The 18,955-nt window shown below is 46.6% G+C and overlaps 1 protein-coding gene across 11 annotated transcripts in view; it reads right to left on the reverse strand.

The window, feature by feature from the left end:
• Positions 1 to 18,955, reverse strand: part of RNMT (RNA guanine-7 methyltransferase) — a 480,952-nt gene that overhangs the window by 19,456 nt on the left and 442,541 nt on the right. For all 11 annotated transcript variants that reach the window (XM_069620807.1, XM_069620798.1, XM_069620799.1 and 8 more), the window contains one exon: positions 6,345 to 6,378. In XM_069620807.1, the coding sequence (XP_069476908.1) occupies positions 6,345 to 6,378 (34 nt within the window). The remainder of the gene's footprint in view (positions 1 to 6,344; positions 6,379 to 18,955) is intronic.

Below are 18,955 nucleotides of genomic sequence, written 5' to 3' on the forward strand. Positions count from 1 at the left end.
CAGTGTCCTAGCTATTTAAGTCACATAAACAATAAGTGTATCCTACCCTTTGTTAGACTAAGTCTAAAGTGATTGTTGAGGGAGCAAATACTCAAGTATTTCTTTGGGAGGGAGCTCAAGATTTTATCAAACCACTAGTGCTCGTATTAGTCCGCTTTCTAGTGAGGATGAGAAGGTTGGAGGGAGAAAGAAAACCAAAACAATCATGTGTTAGCCACTAATCATTAGCAGGTTGGAGACAAATCAAAAACTACATTTGGAGAAATAATCTAGTCCAAAGCATTCGTGCATTTTCTACAAAGTTGTATTAATAATTACAAAGTGCATAAGAAAATTTCTGTGCATTACATAGGTTCAGAAACAGACAGTCATTCAGCTTGATGGTTCTTTGGCTACAAGAAAGTAAGTGGGAAAATTGTAGACATTTTTAAAAACATTCAACATGACAAACTGAAATTCAAATATCAACAAAAGTTCTTCTACATATGATAAAGGAAAACTTTTTTCAGAGGAAAGAGGAAACTGAAAAAGTTGTTGCCCCTAGGTGTGAGGGAAATACTTCTCTTTTTATCAAGTTCTTTCCCTTTGAGACAGTTCCTTTTGTCCTGATCCAAGTTCAGGGCTTCAAATTTGCCCCATCAACGGGTCTCTATGTAGTAAAAGAATTCTAGCTATTTAAGTCACCTGAGGTTGTAGGAAGTGTGTGTGCGCCATCCTCAATGGGTATCATCTGGTTTTGAAGTGTATTATAATCGTCATCCATCTATTGTTCCTTCTGAAGGCGGCTTATACAACTGACTGAAATAAATGAATAATTTTCAGCATCAAGAAACCTTCAGTGTGTTTATTTGAATAACTGCTATTGTGAAACTGTCACAACCTTGCTGCTCACATTGACCCCTCGTGAGATAAGCCTGGCTGCTCAGCCACACTACCAACCTGTGTAATTCAGACTTATACCAAAGGTTGGGTCCCTATCGCCAGGAGGTCAGGGCTATTGTGGTGCACCCAAAGGGTACTGCACACAATCTTGCCTAACACTGGCTAATAGCGTTGCGTTTAGCAATTCTAGTTTGGTAAGCTGCCGATGGGGAAATCTTCCTTCCGAAGGTGTTAATCTTCTTACTCTCCTTGTCAGTAGGGGCTTCGGAAGCGGCCAGAGGGGTTCCCGCTCCTTCTTGTAGTCGTCACCACTAATGAGTTGGGTTTTAAATGCCCCCTAACGTATAAGGTGTCTGTGGCAGCCGGTCTGAACATTCTCGATGCACGAGTTGACTGCCCGCATTAAATTTGGTGTGAGCAGAGAGGGTTGGATGCGTCTCTGCACGAATTGCAACAGCGGGATAAAGTGGGTTGCTGATTTGTATCCCTGAGGATGTCTTCAACAAAGTTCTTGTCGACCTGGGTTTCTTGTGTGTCTCTTGAAGTGCTCTGCAGCATTCAAGAGCAGGTCATTATATTGTAATTGGTTATCCACCGGTGAGTCTGCCACCAGTGGGTGTTAGGGAGAATGTGCTAATTTCCTCCACCTTAGAGACCTCCCCAGCAACTTTGCTGTGTTTTGTGGACTTGATTTTTTTACCTGGAGAGAGCGAGACCCTTCCCGCCTCCCCCTCTCGTGTATTTTAATGCGATTTCTGAACTTTGTATTTCTTTTGGTTATGGAGCCCGACAAACCCCATAGGCATCATGTGTCACACAGCACCTTCAGTGCAGTGACACAAGGAAGGTTTTCAGATTTCCCAAGGTTTAAATACCTTCTCTTGGATAAAGTACTGTTTCCCAGAGCAGAAAAATGAAACTGACTTTACTTACATTTGTAACTTTCTAGACCTAGCACACACTATCTTACAATAGAGTGCTGGAGGAGTTACCTAGTATCCCCTTTGTCTAGCTTCTCATGTAACCTTTTTAATCTTACCATTTCCTCACTGAATGGCTGGTGGCAGTGGTTTACCTTTAACTACTGTGGTGTGCATTTACCGTGGGCTGCGTTTGCAGCTGCAGTGAAGTGTCAAAATGGCCCCAGTCTTTTTTCGCCATTTCTTTGTGGAAAGGTCCTTCTTGAGATTTACTCTGCGCACCAAACCAGGTTTGGTGCCATTGTTGGCTTTGCCTTTGGTGGGATGCGCAAGTCAAGCCCGCCTCTGGCTTCAGGGTGTCTGGGGTGGGCAGGAAGGGAGGGAGGTGCCCGAAACGCCTTGTGCTTAGTGTCCTAGGAGACCAAAATGCACTCTGTAGTGATTGGCCGGCTGACTGTTCGACAAGGACAGCCACCCTGCTCTGCTGGGTGACTGACAGCTAGGCTGGAATGAATGGGAGAGAACTGACTAAAAGGCGAGGCTTTTGGCTTGGAAGGCAGAGTCGACCACTGAACGAAGGAACTGAAGAAGAACTTGAAGGGGACGCCTGCTGCAACTCCTGGTTCGTTGGTTTGCCTGGGGAAGCCCTGCTGCTGTGCTGAAACTCCAAATTTGTATCGACGGAAGCCCCTGCAAGGACGACTTCTCCCCTTAAGTTGGTGGGACCAATCAACTCCAAAGTAAGCCACCTGGACTTTCTCTCTGAGCTGGTCGACTTTCCACAGATTTGCTGCTGGAAACCGAAATACCAGAGAGAGGAACAACAGATTGTGTGCATCGCTTTTAAGTTGGGCAAGAGCTCCAGGAAGATCCTCCGAGCTCCCAGGAAGCAGGACTGATCGAGCCTGAGCCCCCTCAAACGAGTGCGGGACCCCAGAAGCAAGGAAAGCCCATCGACAGCCAGGAACCGCTATGTTGCTATTTGGAGGTAGACGCGAGGAGCTGAAACACCGAACAGCCACTTGTTTGAAGATTGCTGTTGCGAACGGTGACCGTCCCATTGCAATACAGGAGTCCCCAGAAGTCCTCCCTCTTGTCCCCATGACTGAGGCTCAGGTACAGTGAGATCTGCAGAGCTGCTCAGGAACAGAAGTCATCTGCTGCACTTTTTCTTCAATACAAAGGTATTGAAAGTCTGAGAGAACTTACCTCTTGCTATAGAGTTGCTTGCATCTTCTACTACTCACAAGTCTAACGGCTTGTGGCCCTAAATTGATTCTTTTTTCAAAAGACTTCTAAAACATTGTGCAAAGACTTTTCTTACTTACCTGCAAAGTACTTCAGCTTATATAGACTTTTGCGCATTGACTTTGGATTAGTCCGTTCTACTGAATGACTCTTATTGGAAGATCTGAAAGTATTTGCCTACTTACGAATATTTGTGGTCTCTTACATGTTCTAATAACCTTTTTCCATTGACTTACTCTAAAATGACTCCAAATGCAACAGTGATATATTAGTGTCCCCAGCACCCTAGCTGTTGGTCACCTGAGGGTGTAGGTTGTGTCTGTGGGCCACCCCAAAAGGGTACTTACTGATTTAGAAATATTGAGTGTGTTTTGTGAAGTATATTTGAGTAACTGTTATATTGCCCCCTTATGAAGGCTTACTCTGATAAATTGTTTATTCAAGAAACCTTGTGTGAAAGTTTATTTGAATACTTGTAACTGAATCTGTGCAACTCCCCTACATCTCACATTGACCCCTCTTGAGATAAGCCTGGCTGCTCAACTCGCTACTAAAACTGTGTAGTACAAACTTATACCAAAGGTTGGGTTTCCCTTTACCTGTAGTCAGGGTTGTAGTGTTCCCAGAGGGTACTGCATACAATCGTGCCTAACAGTCTGTACTACACAGGTTGGTAGTGTGTTGAGCAGCTAGGCTCATCAAGAGGGGACAATGTGAGCTATAGTGGAGTTAGAGATTTACAGTGACAAGTATTCAAATAAACTCTTACATTCAAGGTTTCTTATATAAACAATTATTAATTTCTCAGTTAGAGTAAGCCTTCTTCAGAAGGGAGCAATATAAAAGCAACGCACAAATACACTTCAAAGCTACACTTCTAGTTTCTAAATCAGTGAAGACCCTTTTGGGATGGCCCACAGTCACAACCTACACCCTCATGTGACATCAATAGTTAGGGTGCTGGGGACATTAATATCTTACTGTAGCATTTAGAACATTCTTAGGAATTGGTCAAAGGAAAAGGTTATTAGAACACACAAGAGAACAAATATTCTAAAGCAGGCAAATACTTGTGGATCCTCTAAGCAGAGTCATTCAGTATAACAGGTTAAGCCAAAGTCAATGGGCAAAAGTCTATATGAGCTGAAGCACTTCTGGTAGGTAATTAGAAAAATCTTTGCACCATGTTTTAGAAGTCTTTGAAGAAAAGAAGAATCAATGTAGGGCCACAAGCCGTTTAGACGCGAGTAGTAACAGATGCAAGCAACTCTACAAGAGGTAAGTTCTCTCAGACTTTAAAGTACCTTTGGAATGAAGAAAAAGTGCAGCAGATGACTCCTGCTCCTGTGCAGCTCTGCAGAGCTCACTATTCCTGGGTCTCAGTTGTGGGGACAACAGGGAGGACTTCTAGGGGCTGCTGCACTGCAATGGGATGGGATGGTCACCGCTCGCAACCAGCAATCTTCAAACAAGTGGCACTTCAGTGTTTCAGCTCCTAGCGACTACCCCAAATAGCAACACTGTGGTCCCTGGCTTTCAAGATGGACTTTCCTTGCTTCCGGGGTCCAGCACTCTGTTGAGGGGGCTCAGGCTCGGTCAGTCCTGCTTCCTGGGAGTCCAGAGGATCTTCCTGGAGCTCTTGGCCAACTTAAAAGCAACACAATCTGGTGTTCCTCTCCCTGGCTAATCGGTTTCCAGCAGCAACTCTGAGGAAATTCAACCAGCTCTGAGAAGATGTCCAGGTGGTTTACTTTGGCGTTGATTGGTCCCACCAACTCAAGGGGAGAAGCCCTTGCAAGGTCTTCTCTGTCTATACGAACTTGGAGTTTCAGCAAAGCAGCAGGGTTTCACCGGGCAAACAAACGTCTGCAGCAGGCGTCCTCAGGTTCTTAGTTTCCTTCCAAGCCAAAAGCCTCACCTTTTATTCAGGTTTCTCCCATTATTTCCAGCCTAGCTGTCAGTCACCCAGCAGGGTGGCTGTCCTTTCCGGACAGTCAGCTGGCCAATCAGCACAGACTGCATTTGGGTCTCCTAGGAGACCAAGCACATGGCGTTTCAGGGACCTCCTTCACTTCCTGCCCCCGACAGACACCCTGGAGCAAGAGGCGGGCTTCACTCGTGAATCCCACTACAGGGACCAAACCTGGTTCGACGAACAGAGTAAATCTCGAGAAGGACCGTTTCAGAAAGAAATGGCGAAAAAAGACAGGACCATTTTGACAAAAATGGCACGCTTTGGTGCTTTACTGCAGCTGCGAACGCAGCCTGCGGTAAAGGCACACCACAGTAGTTAAAAGTAAACCACTGCCACCATAACCAAAAGAAACGCAACGTTCAGAAATCACATTAAAATACATGAGAGCAGGGGGTGGGGGAGAGGGTCTCATTCTCGCCAGGTTAAAAAAAAAAATCCTGAAAATCCAGCAAAGTTGCTGGCGGTCTCTAAGGTGGAGGGAATTAGCACATTTGAGAATTCTCCCTAACGACCTCTTAAGCTAATCTAGAATAGGGCAGCAAGACTTATCCTTGGCCTTAAGGCGAGGGACCGCATCTTTCCTGTCCTAAAAACTCTTCACTGGTTCCCAGTTGTGGCACGGATTAAATTCAAATCCCTCTGCATCATCCACAAGGCTGTCTGGGGCCTGGGACCACGCTATCTGCAACTTTCTCTTACTAAATACTCTCCCTCTAGACCTCTGCAGTCCCCTGTGACCAACTCTTAGTGCATAAAGCGTTTTGCTTAATAGCTGGCTCCCTCATCTGGAACAGTCTCCCCCTGCCTTTTTGTCTTGAGCAGGACTTCCTCAAATTCCGGAAGCTCCTCATGACTTTCCAACTAACCACCTCCTTCCCTTTGCTAATCTCACAGTCGCTGAGATTGGTGGCCAGGGCCCTTCTATATCCTTCGGAAACCTGGCCTCCCATACCCAATCGCCCCAGCTTCTGCCTAACTCACAGCACTTGCCTCGGCACCCACCTGCTTCAATCCTGTAGGCCTGCACTTTCTACCCAATGCAGCTTCAGGCCGCATAGCACTTACCACACTATGCACTTCATCTGCTGCTCACCCACGAACACAGACATTCCAGCACTTACCCCCACCGCTCATCTTCTCGCTGCACATGCACATTGTGAATACTCACAAGGCATAGTAAGTTTGTCTTTATCTTGCACTGTATCCATTGTTTTCAATCCCATGTCCCCTCCCTGTTGCCCTGTGTGTGCTTTCAAACAATTGATTTACTGTATAAGCGCTGACCTAAAGCACAATACATAAATACTTTAAATACTTACTAGTAGCTTCCCATTCAGATTTACTCATTGTGCCCTGGAGAGAAAGGGAAAAGAACACAAAAATCACTTCATGGCTTTAAGGCACATTGTATGTGGTGCACAAGTTAAACCTTAACACAAGTGTAAGAGAAAAGCCTAAGGCATGTACAGTATATTTTGTGTTTGTATTTAAGTTTCCTATGGCATGTGCAGCACAAACATTGTTCTGTCTAGGTGCATTTGGGCTCAATGCTTATTACATACATTTACTGCAAAATGGCATTTTTTTCAGTAATCTCAGTAAAGCCTTTAGAGTTCTTGCTACTTAGCTAGGCTTTGTCAAACAAGTTACTTACCAATTGGTAACGTTCTTTCGACTGGATGTTCCTCCAACGTATTCCATATCTTTGACATGCAATGTCCACAGCTGTGCTACTTCGGAAAATCATCAGAGGGCGTTCTGCGTTGATGGAGTCGGGCCGATGTCCCCCAAAGGCCTCCATCGAGGGAGACGTCACCGGATGTTATAAATAGGACACACGGCGCCCGCAGCCTCAGTTTATGTTTTTTCCTCCATAACGTGTGACCTGCTCTTACACAATGCCTGCTTGACTGCACATAGCCTTGAAGGAGCGCAAGTTGCAATAGCATAGGAAATTCTCCAGAGGGGCTGGTTGGGAGGGCGATGTGGAATACGTTGGAGGATCATCCAGTCTAAAGAACGTTACCAGTTGGTAAGTAACTTGTTCTTCAAATGGATCTTGTCCTCCAACGTATTCCACATCTTTGACAGACTCCTAAAGCAGTACCAGAAAATGGAGGAGGGTGAAGAATTTATAATACCCAATCAGATGGCAGAATAACGGATTGCTTTATCAAAGGCCATATCTTGACCATGGCGCGTATCCAGGGAGTAATGTTTGACAAAGGTGTGGATAGAAGCCCATGTAGCTGTGTCACAAACATTCCTAATAGGAACTCCCCGCTGCAGGGCAGTGGAAGTAGCTTATTCCCCTAGTGGAGTGAGCTCGCAAACACTCAGAAGGGTCCTTGCCCGCCAATCGGTAACATTCAGTAATGGTGAGGATAATCCACCTGGACAAGGTCTGTTTGCTAACAGCCTGGCCCAATAGGTGTCCAGTGTACGTAACAAAGAGTTGGTCGTCCACTCTTACCCTGGACATCCTAGAAATATAAAAGCTCAGAGCTCTCCTAGGGTCCAACCTATGGAGTCCCTCCTCTTCCTTACCAGAATGAGGAGGATAGAAAGCAGGAAGTACCACTTTCTGGCTTAAATGAAATTCAGACACTACCTTAGGTAGAAAGGATGGACGTATCCTCAGTACAACCCTATCCTTGTGGAACACAGTAAAGGGTGGCTTAGATGAAAATACTTGCAATTCACACTCTGCGAGCGGATGTAACCGCAACCAAGAAAACCATCTTGAAAGACAACCGTCTCAAAAGGACAAGTGCAAAGGTTCAAACCGAGCACCCATCAGAAATTTCAAGACCAAATTCAAATCCAAAACCAGCACCTGAAACGGTGACAGAGGGAACACATTAGTGGGCCCTTTAAGAAATTGAGAAATCAAAGGAACCTTAAAATAAGAACATTCCTCACACGAGCGCTTGAATATAGACAGCCCCGCCAGGTAACCTTTAATGGTACCTGGCACCTACTTTAAGACCCCTTTGGGCCAAAGAAAGCAAGAAAGACAGAACCATGGGAATGGAACACTGAAAAGGATTGACTGTGTCCTCTGCACCAGTTGCAAAACTTACACCAACGGTACAGGGATTTGGTTGCCGGCCGCCTAGACGAAAGCAACATCTCCATCACGTCATCCGGGAGGTCCCACCAATCAATATATCTCAACCTTTCAGAAACCAAGCGTGAAGGTTGAGAGTCTTGACCTCTGGCTGGAGAGCCCGACCGCCCCTCTCGGTAGGGAGGACGGCGTGGAGGACAGATGGACATCTCTAGAATGTCGGGGTGCCAAACTCTCCTGGCCCAATCCAGAGCAATGAGGATCATGTGGGATCCGAGCCTCTGCAACCTCCTTAGACCTTGAGGAATGACAGGGACTGGAGGAAACGCGCACAGAAGTGGGAATGACCAATCCACAACCAATGCGTCCCCTAAGGCTCCTCTCGGAGGAAATTCCATTGAGCGAAATCTCTCGCACTTCCGGTTGGCACTGGTCACGAACAGATCCACTTGTGGGGTTCCCCAAAGGGCAAAGATTTCCAGAAGGACTTCCTGAGCCAACTGCCATTCGTGAGAGATCGTGCTTTGCCTGCTCAGAGTATCCGCCGCTGCATTCTCCTCTCCAGCCAGATGAACTGCAGAGAGTGAAATTCCTTGCTGGATTGCCCTGAACCAGAGCTGCATTGCCTCTCTGCACAACGTGAGTGACCCTAACCCTGCTTTTTTTGTTGAGGTAATGCATGGCCATTGTGTTGTCAGTCTTGATCAGAACACTCTTCCCCCGCAGAGACGGCAGAAAAGCCTTCATGGCCAGCCTGATGGTTCTCAGCTCCAACAGGTTGATGTGGAGTTTGGACTACGACAGAGACCAACGACCGCTTGCGGTCAGATTGTCGGCATGAGCTCCACCCATCCTGTAAGGGAAGCGTCCGTCACCACCGCCACTTCTGGCCAAGGTTGCCAAAATGTCTCACCCATCAGATTCCCTTCACTGGCCCACTACAGAAGATCCTGCGAGACAGAGTGGAACCTGAACAGGATCCGACATCTTGCCTGAGAATTGGGACCTCTGCATCTTGAGTGCCCATTGCAAGGATCTCATCTGCAGTCTGGCCTCTGGCACCAGAACAATGTAGGATGCCATGAGGCCGAGCAACTTTAAGAATACGAAAGCAGGAAGACTCTGTGCATGTTGAAATTTGTCCACCATCTGTACAATGTGATGAGCACTCACCTTGGATGGCGAACACTTCCAAGGACGTGTCAAACACATCCCCGATGTACTGGAGCTGTTGAGGTGTCAGATGTGACTTCTTGAAATTGAGGGAGAAGCCCAGCTTGTGGAGGGAGCGGCAGGTGAGACATGATCCAGAGCCTGCTCGGGAGAACGTGCTTGGATCAGCCAGTCATCCAGGTAGGGGTAGACGTGAATCCCCCTCCTGAGATACGTTGCCACCACCACCATTAGCTTAGTGAAGACCCTTGGGACGGAGGTCAATCCGAATGGCAGGACCCGAAACTGAAAGTGTGAGCTGCCAACCGCAAAGCTCAGGTACTTTGTGCTTTGGATGAATCGGCACAGGAAAGTAAGCATCCTGTAGGTCCAGAGACACCAACCAATCTAGAAATCGAAGGGCCTGAGAAAGAGTAACCATCTTGAACTTGTCCTTCCGGGGGAACTTGTTCAACCAGTGCAAGTCCAAGATGGGTCTCAATCTCCAGTCTTTCTTTGGAATGAAAAAAAAAAATATGGGGAATACCATCCCTCGTTCCTCTCCGCTACAGGCACCAGTTTTATAGCGCCTTTATCCAGCAGGGTTAAGATTTCCTGCACAAGGAGCGGATCTGGCAGCTTCAAAGAGAGACTCCCCAGTGGATTGTCGTGAGGCCGCTTTAGGAAGGGCAGGCAGTAGACGTAGGCTATTGTCTCCAGGACCCACGCATCCAAAGTAATAGCTCGCCATTCTACGAGATGCTGAGACAGTCTGCCCCTAACTGGCGAACAATGGAACATGGCCTCAGTTGTTTTGGAGCGGCTGTGGCAGCGCCTGAAGGCAAAGAGGCTGCTGCTTGAGCGGATTTGGCACCTCCATTTCCCCGACCACCACGGGTACTTCATTGACCCCTTTGATTGCCGGCTCCTCTCGTCCTACCAAAAGTGGAGTAGTAACGAAAGGAACCACCCCTCCACTGTTTTCCCCTAGGACGAAAAGGCGGCGGTTGACGCACTGCTGCACTCAGATTTAGCAGCAGCTTTGTAAGTCTGCAACCTCTCAAGGCTCTAGTCAGCCTTGCTGCCAAACAAATGAGAGCCATCAAAGGGCATGTTCAGAAGACTGGCCTGTACATCTGGAGCAAAACCCTGAGTATCTTGGTTGGTCTAGGACTCCAGATGCATTTGTTCAGGATGACTTTACTGATATTTTGGATCAGGGTCCGTCCACTGACCCAGTGTTACCTTTTCATTTGCCGCCAGAACCACCAAACTCTCGGGAGTGGGTTAAGTGGATAGGTAGCTGGGGTCGTTACTGGAAGGGCAGTATTTTTTAGTTAACGACTTGTTAACTGCCGGAAGGGACTCCGGGATCTGCCAAGCATTCGCCACACTTATTTGCAAAGTCAAATGAAAAGGTAACACTGGGTCAGTGGACGGACCCTGATCGAAAATATGTCAAGTCATCCTGAACAAATGCATCTAGACCAACCAAGATACTCAGTAACTCTAGCCATCAGTCTCCGATAAGAGGACAATGCACGAGCCCCAGGCTCAGGCTGCCAAACTCCACCTCCGGAGATGTGTCCAGGCCACTGGCATGGAGTGATTGGCGCAACTCTTCCAACTGACTTTCCCCAGAAAAGACAGGAGCCATATCAGGCTCAACAGGGTCAAATTCCAAGTCTGACCTCTCCTCATCCTCAGATATCATCCAGAGGAAGGAAGAACTCAAGACCAACAGAAGTGGGTCTGGATTCCTTAACAGGCTTCAGACTTGGATTTAGCCTTCCTTGGAGGATCCACAGTGCTAGGGACCTCCATCTGCAAATTCCCGCCAAAAGGCCCCGAAGGAGTCAAGGGCGCCGATGGCGTTGATGGCACTGAGGGCTGATGTGAAGGCAAAGCTTCGACATACGTATCCAACGAACACGGTGCCAAAGCCGACAACAAGCCCTTACCAGATTTCTCCGGTTTCGCCGTGGACGAAGACTGAGACCTGGAACTAGCACGTCTGGCGATCAACCTAAACCTTGTCTGAACGGGACCTCCACGATTCCCGATGAGAATCGTGCCGAGGACCCGGGCCCGAAGGCACGCGAGCATCGGACCAAGACCGTTCCCTGCCGGTTTCTTCCGAAGGCGCGGACAGAACTGTGCCGTGGGATTGACAAATCGCCAGCATCTGCTCCCTGAAGGCCTCCCATTCCTTCAGAGTCAAAGACTTAGTAGGACAAGCCACTTTCCTCGCTGAGCCATCATCCGACGGGTAAGGCGAAGTTGACGCCACTTCCGTGAGTTCCAAGATGAGGACGAGTGGCGGGACCGACTCCGGGATCGAGACCCCCGGGACTCCTTCCGACAAGGAGAGTCACCCCTCGAATTATCAGTGGACATCCCTTTTGCAGATTTACGGGACTTACTGGGTTTAGTACCCCGACCTACCTTTAACTTCCCCTTATGCTCTTGCAAGGCCTTAGCAGTCAGCGACTGGCATTTCGAACAGTCGTCGGTAACATGACTCTCGCCCAGACACCACAAACAAATGCCGTGCGGATCCGTAATCTACATATTAGACTCTTGAGTCCCAGCAAGTCTTAAAGCCAGACCACAGCGTCGGAGGGGTAGATGAAGACATTCACCAAGAATACACGAGGCACGCTGAGTTCTTGAAGCAAAGACGTTTGCGGAAAAAACTGAAGCTACAGACGCCGTGCGCCCCATTTATAACATCCGGTGACGTCGCCCTCGACTGAGGCCTTCGAGGGACATCAACCCAACGTCATCGACGCAGGATGCCCTCTGCCGAAAAATGTCTGAAGTAGCACAGCTGTGGACATTACATGTCAAAGATGAGGAATATGTTGGAGGACACAATCCATTCGAAATTTGCTAGAGAGACATTCTTTCTAGGACCCTTGAAGTGGGTGGTGCGTTGTGAAGAGCCCTGGCTTGCATGGCTGCATACATTTAAATTTTAGAGAGGGCAACAGACTTGCAGGACTTCAGGGAAATGCATGCCATCATGATGGGCAATGTCTGTGCCACAACTATCTACCATGTGAATAAAAAAAGAAGGTTGGTCCCTTATGGAGAGTGGGTCCAGAAATCTACATATTCATATAAATGATGCTCATATTATCCACATTTCTAAACTTTAAATCACCTATTGCTTAGACTTGCATGCGCTATAAACATTTATGCCAGACTTGTCCAGACTTCAACAAAGTCTCAGATTTGCAAAAATCCTATTCATTATAAAATGCCAAGTCAAGAGCAAAATAACCTTTTTCAATTTGAAAAAAAATTCAAGAAGGAAGCTTTGAATAAATCACAACCACCAATGTTGAAACTACATCTGGCAGATGCCATCCTAGGTTTAAATCAACTCCGGATTTGCTTAATTGTGACTCTTAGTGGAAAATAGCATGCCAAAAAAAGTCCAGACAACCTTTTAGCTGAAAGAGCAACTTTTCCGTCAGGTGGAGTTTAAACGTAGCTGATGTGATTGTTAGGGATACTTTTCAGTTTCTGTACCAATTCCCTTTAACCTGAGAGACCCCGAGCACCTTTGCTGGACTCTAGACTTTATTTTTAACGCAGGTGTCCCCGTTTACTACTCCCTCTTTCTGTTTCTTGGACTGGGACGTCTATTTCTTACTGTTTAATGGAGTCTAGTAGGCATCTGCTTTTTGCATAGTGACACACAGCACCCTCTATGCAGTGCCACTGAGAAGTCCTTTGGACTTCTCAATTTTGAAATACATTTTCTGGTGTGAACTACAGTTTCCATGAACAGTGAGAACTTGCTTAGCTTTCTCTTTTGTGGGTCCAGCACACACCACCCTATGTGGAGTGCTGGGGAATAACTCCATATCCCACTTAACTTTGTTACACAGACTTAAATGGCTGGTGGCAATGATTACTTTTTTACTACCTTTTGTGCAGAGGCAGCTGTAGTACAGCATCCATGGGTGACTGTTAGGGAGAATTCTCAGAAATGTGCCAATTCCTCTCTACCTTAGAGAACCCAAGCAACTTTGCTAAATTTTAGGACTTAATTTTTAACCTGGAGAGTGCAAGACCCTTTTTCCCACGCTCATGTAGTGTAATGTGATTTTGAACACTTTCTTTTGGTTGTGGAGTCTGACAAACTCCATAGGCATCTTTTGCATTGTCACTGCACCTTCAGATTTCCCAAAGGTTTAAATACCTTCTCTTAGATAAACTACTGCTTCCAAGAGCAGTACAGTAAAATTGACTTTACTTAAATTTGTAACTTTCTAGACCCAGCACACACTAGCTTACAAAAGGGTGCTGGAGGGGTTACTTAGTATCGCCTTTTGTATAGGTTCTCCTGTAACATTTTCATGTTACCCTTTCCTCATGAATGGCTGGTGGCACTGGTTTACTTTGAACTACTGTGGTGTGCTTTTACTGCGGGCTGCTTACGCAGCTGCAGTAAAGCACCCAAGGGTGCCATTTTTGTCAAAATTGCCCCAGTCTTCTTTCCCCATTTCTTTGTGGAAAGGTCCTTCTAGAGATTTACTCTGCTCACCAAACCAGGTTTGGTCCCTTTGTTAATTTGGTCTTTGGCGGGATTCACGAGTGAAGCCTGCCTCTGGCTTCAGGGTGTCTGGTGGGGGCAGGAAGCGAGGGAGGTGCCCAAAACTCCCTGTGCTTAGTCTCCTAGGAGAGAGGAATGCACTCCTAGGTGATTAGCTGGCAGAGTTCACCACTGGACGAAGGAATCCAAAGAAGAACTTGGAAGAGACGTCTTCTGCAACTCCTGGACCATTAGTTTGCCCGGTGAAGCCCTGCTGCTGTGCTGAAGCTCCGAATTCGTATTGACAGAAGCCCCGCAAGGACGACTTCTCCCTTTGAGTTGGTGGGACCAATCAACTCCAAAGTAAGCCACCTGGCCATCCTCTCGAAGCCAGGTTGAATTTCCACTGCAGCCGCTGCTGGAACCGAACAGCCAGGGATAGGAACACCAGATTGCGTGCGTTGCCTTTAAGCTGGCCAAGAGCTCCAGGAAAATCCTCCGGACTCCCAGGAAGCAGGACTGACCGAGCCCATAGCCACAACAGAGTGCTGGAGGCCAGATGCAAGGAAAGCCCATCTCGACAGGCAGGAACCGCAGTGTTGCTATTTGTGGTAGACGTGAGGTGCTGAAACATCGAAATGCCACTTGTTTGATTGCCAGTTGCAGTCGGTGACCGTCCCATTGCAGTGCAAAGCCCCTAGAAGACCTCCCTCTTGTCCCCACGACTGAGGCACAGGAACACCAGGATCTGCGGAGCTGCACAGGAACATAAGCCATCTGCTGCACTTTTCTTCAACCTAAAAAGGTACTGTACAGTCTAAGAGAACTTCCCTCTTGTTGTGCCACCTTGCTTGATCTCAGTTGAGGCGCGTCTCGGTTTCTCTTGTAGAGTTGCTTGCATCTTCTACTACTCACAGGCCAAACAGCTTGTAACCCTACATTTGATTCTACTTTTTCTACCAAGATTTCTAAAACATTGTGCAAGATTGTGTTACCTGCGAGAAGTGCTTCAGTTCACCTTGAGTTTTGCTAACTTACCCTTGGCTGGCCTGGCTCCCTGAATGACGACTCTATTGCTTATGTGTTTTATCTTCCTTCCAGGAAATGGTTAACTGACTTTGCATTGGTTTTCTTTGAAAGTACTAACCTTGTTAAGAATAATTGTGTGAATACTTGTCTTATTCTGAAACCTCTTCTTTGGCACTCCTCTCAAGTACATTCTAAATGCAACAGTAATATATTAATGTCCACAACACCCTAGCTATTGAAGTCACCTGAGGGTGTAGGTAGTGTCTGAAAAAAACAAGGGGGGTCCTGGGAGTCCCTCTGCCGGACATTAGTCCCGGTTACGAGAGACTTACCCAGAGTCTTTAGCTCACCATCTTTCACAGAGGAGAAATATCTAAACATATCAGTCTTTGTCCTGCCCTAGGGCAGTCCAGCACTGAAATGCTAAGCAATTCTCTTCTGAACAAGAGTACCAACAGCAACCCCAGACACGTGTTTCAGTCTGGTTGAACCTCACCAGTAGGGTGGCGCTGTGCCTCTCCAAGTTCAAAAGAGAATTGCCTAGCATTTTGATGCTGCACTGCCCCAGGGCAGGACAAAGACCGATATGTTTTGGATATTTCTCCTCTGAAAGATCGTGAGCTAAAGACTCTGGGTAAGGCTCTCGTAACCAGGACTAATGTCTGGTAGAGGGCCTCCCAGGACCTCTTATTTGCAGGTAGAATCTTTGGGCCATCCCAAATGGGTATTTGTTGACTTCGAAAATTAAGAGTGTTTATTTTTTGAGGTGTATTTGTGTGTTGCTTTATATTGCTCCCTTCTGAAGGCTTATTCAAACTGACTGTTAAACAAACGTATAATTGTTTAATCAATAAACCTTGTGTGTAAAAGTTTGAGTACTTGTCACTAACTCACCTACAGCTCACACTGACCCCTCTTGAGATAAGCCTGGCTACTCAACCACACTACCAACCTGTGTAGTACAGACCTATACCAAAGGTTGGGTTCCTATTGTCAGGAGGTCAAGGTTTTTGTAGTGCACCCAAAAGGTACTGCATACAATTTTGCCTAACACTGGTGGCAGGCGGTGAGGATCTATTGTACAGTTGTTACACTAAGAATTTACTTCGCTTGTGTTCAACTAAAAACTTTCACAAGGCTAAGCTCCACTAGAAAAGCAATTCTAGCATGCCAAATATGGATAACTTCAGTCAGGAAACCCTGATCATTTTAACAGTAGAGCAACTGAAAGAAATGTGGAAGGTCAGGAATCTCCCCGTTAAAAGAAAAATGACTTGCACGATTATTGAATCATCAAAGTCTGGCTAGTAGGCCTGTCACACCCACTAACCCAGGAAATGTGAAAATTGATGAGGATGATAATGCGTAGTCCAACCCTGATGTCTTAGAAGAGGGAGCGGATTCTCAAGACGAGAGCCCTTTGCCTCAACAGGCCCTTTTGCCTCAACCTTTAGCCATTGGGACCCACATGGTCCATCACCGAGTCCAGAATGTGTGTCTCTTGAGAAAATTAGACCCAAGTTAGAATTCACAAGATTACAGATCCAAGCTGAAACGAAACATCAGGACATCAAAGTTAGGGGAATGGAAACATGCTATTGAATGAGAAAATCGTCTCTTGAAAATGTTTCTATCCCAGAGTCCTCTAGGTCTTCCAGCCCAAAGAAGCAGTGAGTATCTATGGTGTGAAACTTGATATTTTGGATTGGTTGGGTGTTTAATACAGTTAGGGGATTCTGGGTTTCACCGGGAATCAGTTGATTCCTTGGCTTTTGTCTAGGCTCCCCCAGGTTGCACCCGATCCTGTAACAGAGGTGGGGGAACTTGAAAGACTGGAGTATGAAAATGTGAAGCTAGCTTTGATAGCTAGATTTGGGAAAACTCCTTCCCAGTACCTTAAGAGGTTTAAGACCCTCAAAAAGACTGATGGTACACCTTGGGCTACCTGGGTGTGTGAATGTTTGAAAAACTTAGATGGTTGGGTTAAGGGTTAGAGTGAAATCTTTTGAGGGAATGAGAAATCTATTTTTGTTGGAGTCTATTTTTCATGCCTGCTCTCCTGAGCTGAGACAGCACCTGGCCGACTCAAAAGAGATTGATCCAAAGAAGCTAGCAAAAGCTGCTGACTTGTGGGTTGCCAACAGGGCTACTCACGTATTCTGGGGCCACTCACAAAAAAGATGAGAGGAAGCAGCACACGAAAGACAGAATTCTAAAACCTCCCATCCAAAAGAGGGCCACAGACATAAGGGTAAGCCACATGGGAAACCAGGCGAGTCTAGTGAAACCAGAGGGAGATCAGCAGAAACCCCCATTACAGAAAACACTTGGTAAATGTTATGCTTGTGGGTCTACTGACCATGTCAAAGGGGATCCCAGATGCAAGGTTAAACCTTCAGGGGTCCACACTGCCTCCTTAGTCTTCATCCCTGAGGGAGGAGTACATATGGCAAGTGGAAATGTTCACCAATTGATGTGCATAACTATTCCAGATAACACAAGAATACTACAAGGACAGTGTACTTGTGAATGGTCAGGAGACCCCGCCATAAGAGACACTGGGGGCAGCATAACAGTGGTGGATGAAACCTTTTTCAAACCTAAACCTGAGGATGTTGCTAAGGCACCCAAAGGCCCAACTAAGCTTGCTGGAGGCCCTGTCCAGATTGTTCCAATACTACCACCTCTCATTCGGTGCAACAATACGACTGCAAGAATACCTGCCAGTGTTCAGAGTGAGGTGCCTGGGAGAGTCCTGCTGGAGAATGACTCTTGGAGTTGTATCAAGCACACCCAGGCCTCCCAGTAAAAGGAAGCAGGAGCAGACTAGGAAGGCCAGAGCGCTCACTTTAAATGACTCAGTGGGTTGTTGAAGGACCTGTAACACCCAATCCACAGGAAGGACACACTTCTACCTCCAGGAAAGCAGAGACAAAGGGGAAACCCAAGGTCTCAGGAAATAAGAAGTGTAGCACTCCTGCGCACAAAGCAGGACATTTTGAGATTTACCCACTCAGCTGTACTCCCTTCCATAATCAAGCTGCACTTCAGCAGAAGCAGTAAAATGCCTGCGCTGCCTCCTGTGAGCACCACTGCCTCACGGCAAAACTGCGTTTTGAAACTACAAAAAGGTGGCTGCACCATCTTGCCAAGCAAATATTCGGCAGGATAGAACAAGGGGGCACACTGAGTAAGCCTGCCAGTGTGTTCTTACATGTACAAAAGAAGGGGAGTGAAAAAGCAGCGCTACTTTGCTGCAAGCCCAAAGTTCCCATTGAAAAAGGGAAATATTTACATTTAAAAATGATGCCCCTCTGATGCATTTTCCCCCCTGTTCCTCATCACAATACATTTATTAATGAGACCTTGCCATGCTTATCCACATTGTGCTCCAGCAGACAAGAGCAGTATCCCTGAATGACAAGCTGTTCAGCTCTGAAGAAATCAAAAGAAGCTTTACTTCAGCTACATGGGAAACGCTTTACTTTTTGGCTACAAAAGGTCAAGGATCAATGCGTCAAAAAGGCCCTGGCTCTCTTGGCCCATGTCAATTTCAGTGCATCTGTGCTTTAAACAAATTGCTGCATACAAGAGACCAACTCTGGATACAAAACAATGTGGTAATTCAGAGGGAAGAGAAAAAACCGAATGTGCAAGGAAAAGGTTAGCAGTCACCACATGTTTAAATGTACTTTTGCAAATAAAGAAAAATACTTGTTTAAAAGTGAATGTTGGATAAGGTCCTGCAATGTGATGGGGTTTTGCGCTGTGACACATGGGGGAGATCCGATTCAACAGGTTTATTCTGATTTATAACAAAAATAAAGAAAATCAGGAATTCAATTGCATTGGCTACATGGGTGAAAACAGCCCCAAACAGGTTTCTGCTTAGGGGTTGCCAGCAACAGAAGGACCCTCACAGTAGATGCTAGAACACACACTAGTGATAATTGCTATGTTAGCAGTCTTTCGTCTGGGCTGAGGCCTCTTCCAATGAAACTTCGACACCAACCTGTGAAGTGGAGGAGGCCATAAACATTCAATCAAACTGGGAAACCACCTCCCCACACTGGGATGAATTGACAGTTGGTGGAAGCTGAAGAGAAAAATGGTTCCAGTGAAGGACAAAGAAT

Source organism: Ambystoma mexicanum, chromosome 5q, assembly GCF_040938575.1.
Source record: "Ambystoma mexicanum isolate Mex_15411 chromosome 5q, UKY_AmexF1_1, whole genome shotgun sequence".
Classification (NCBI taxonomy): Eukaryota; Metazoa; Chordata; class Amphibia; order Caudata; family Ambystomatidae; genus Ambystoma; species Ambystoma mexicanum.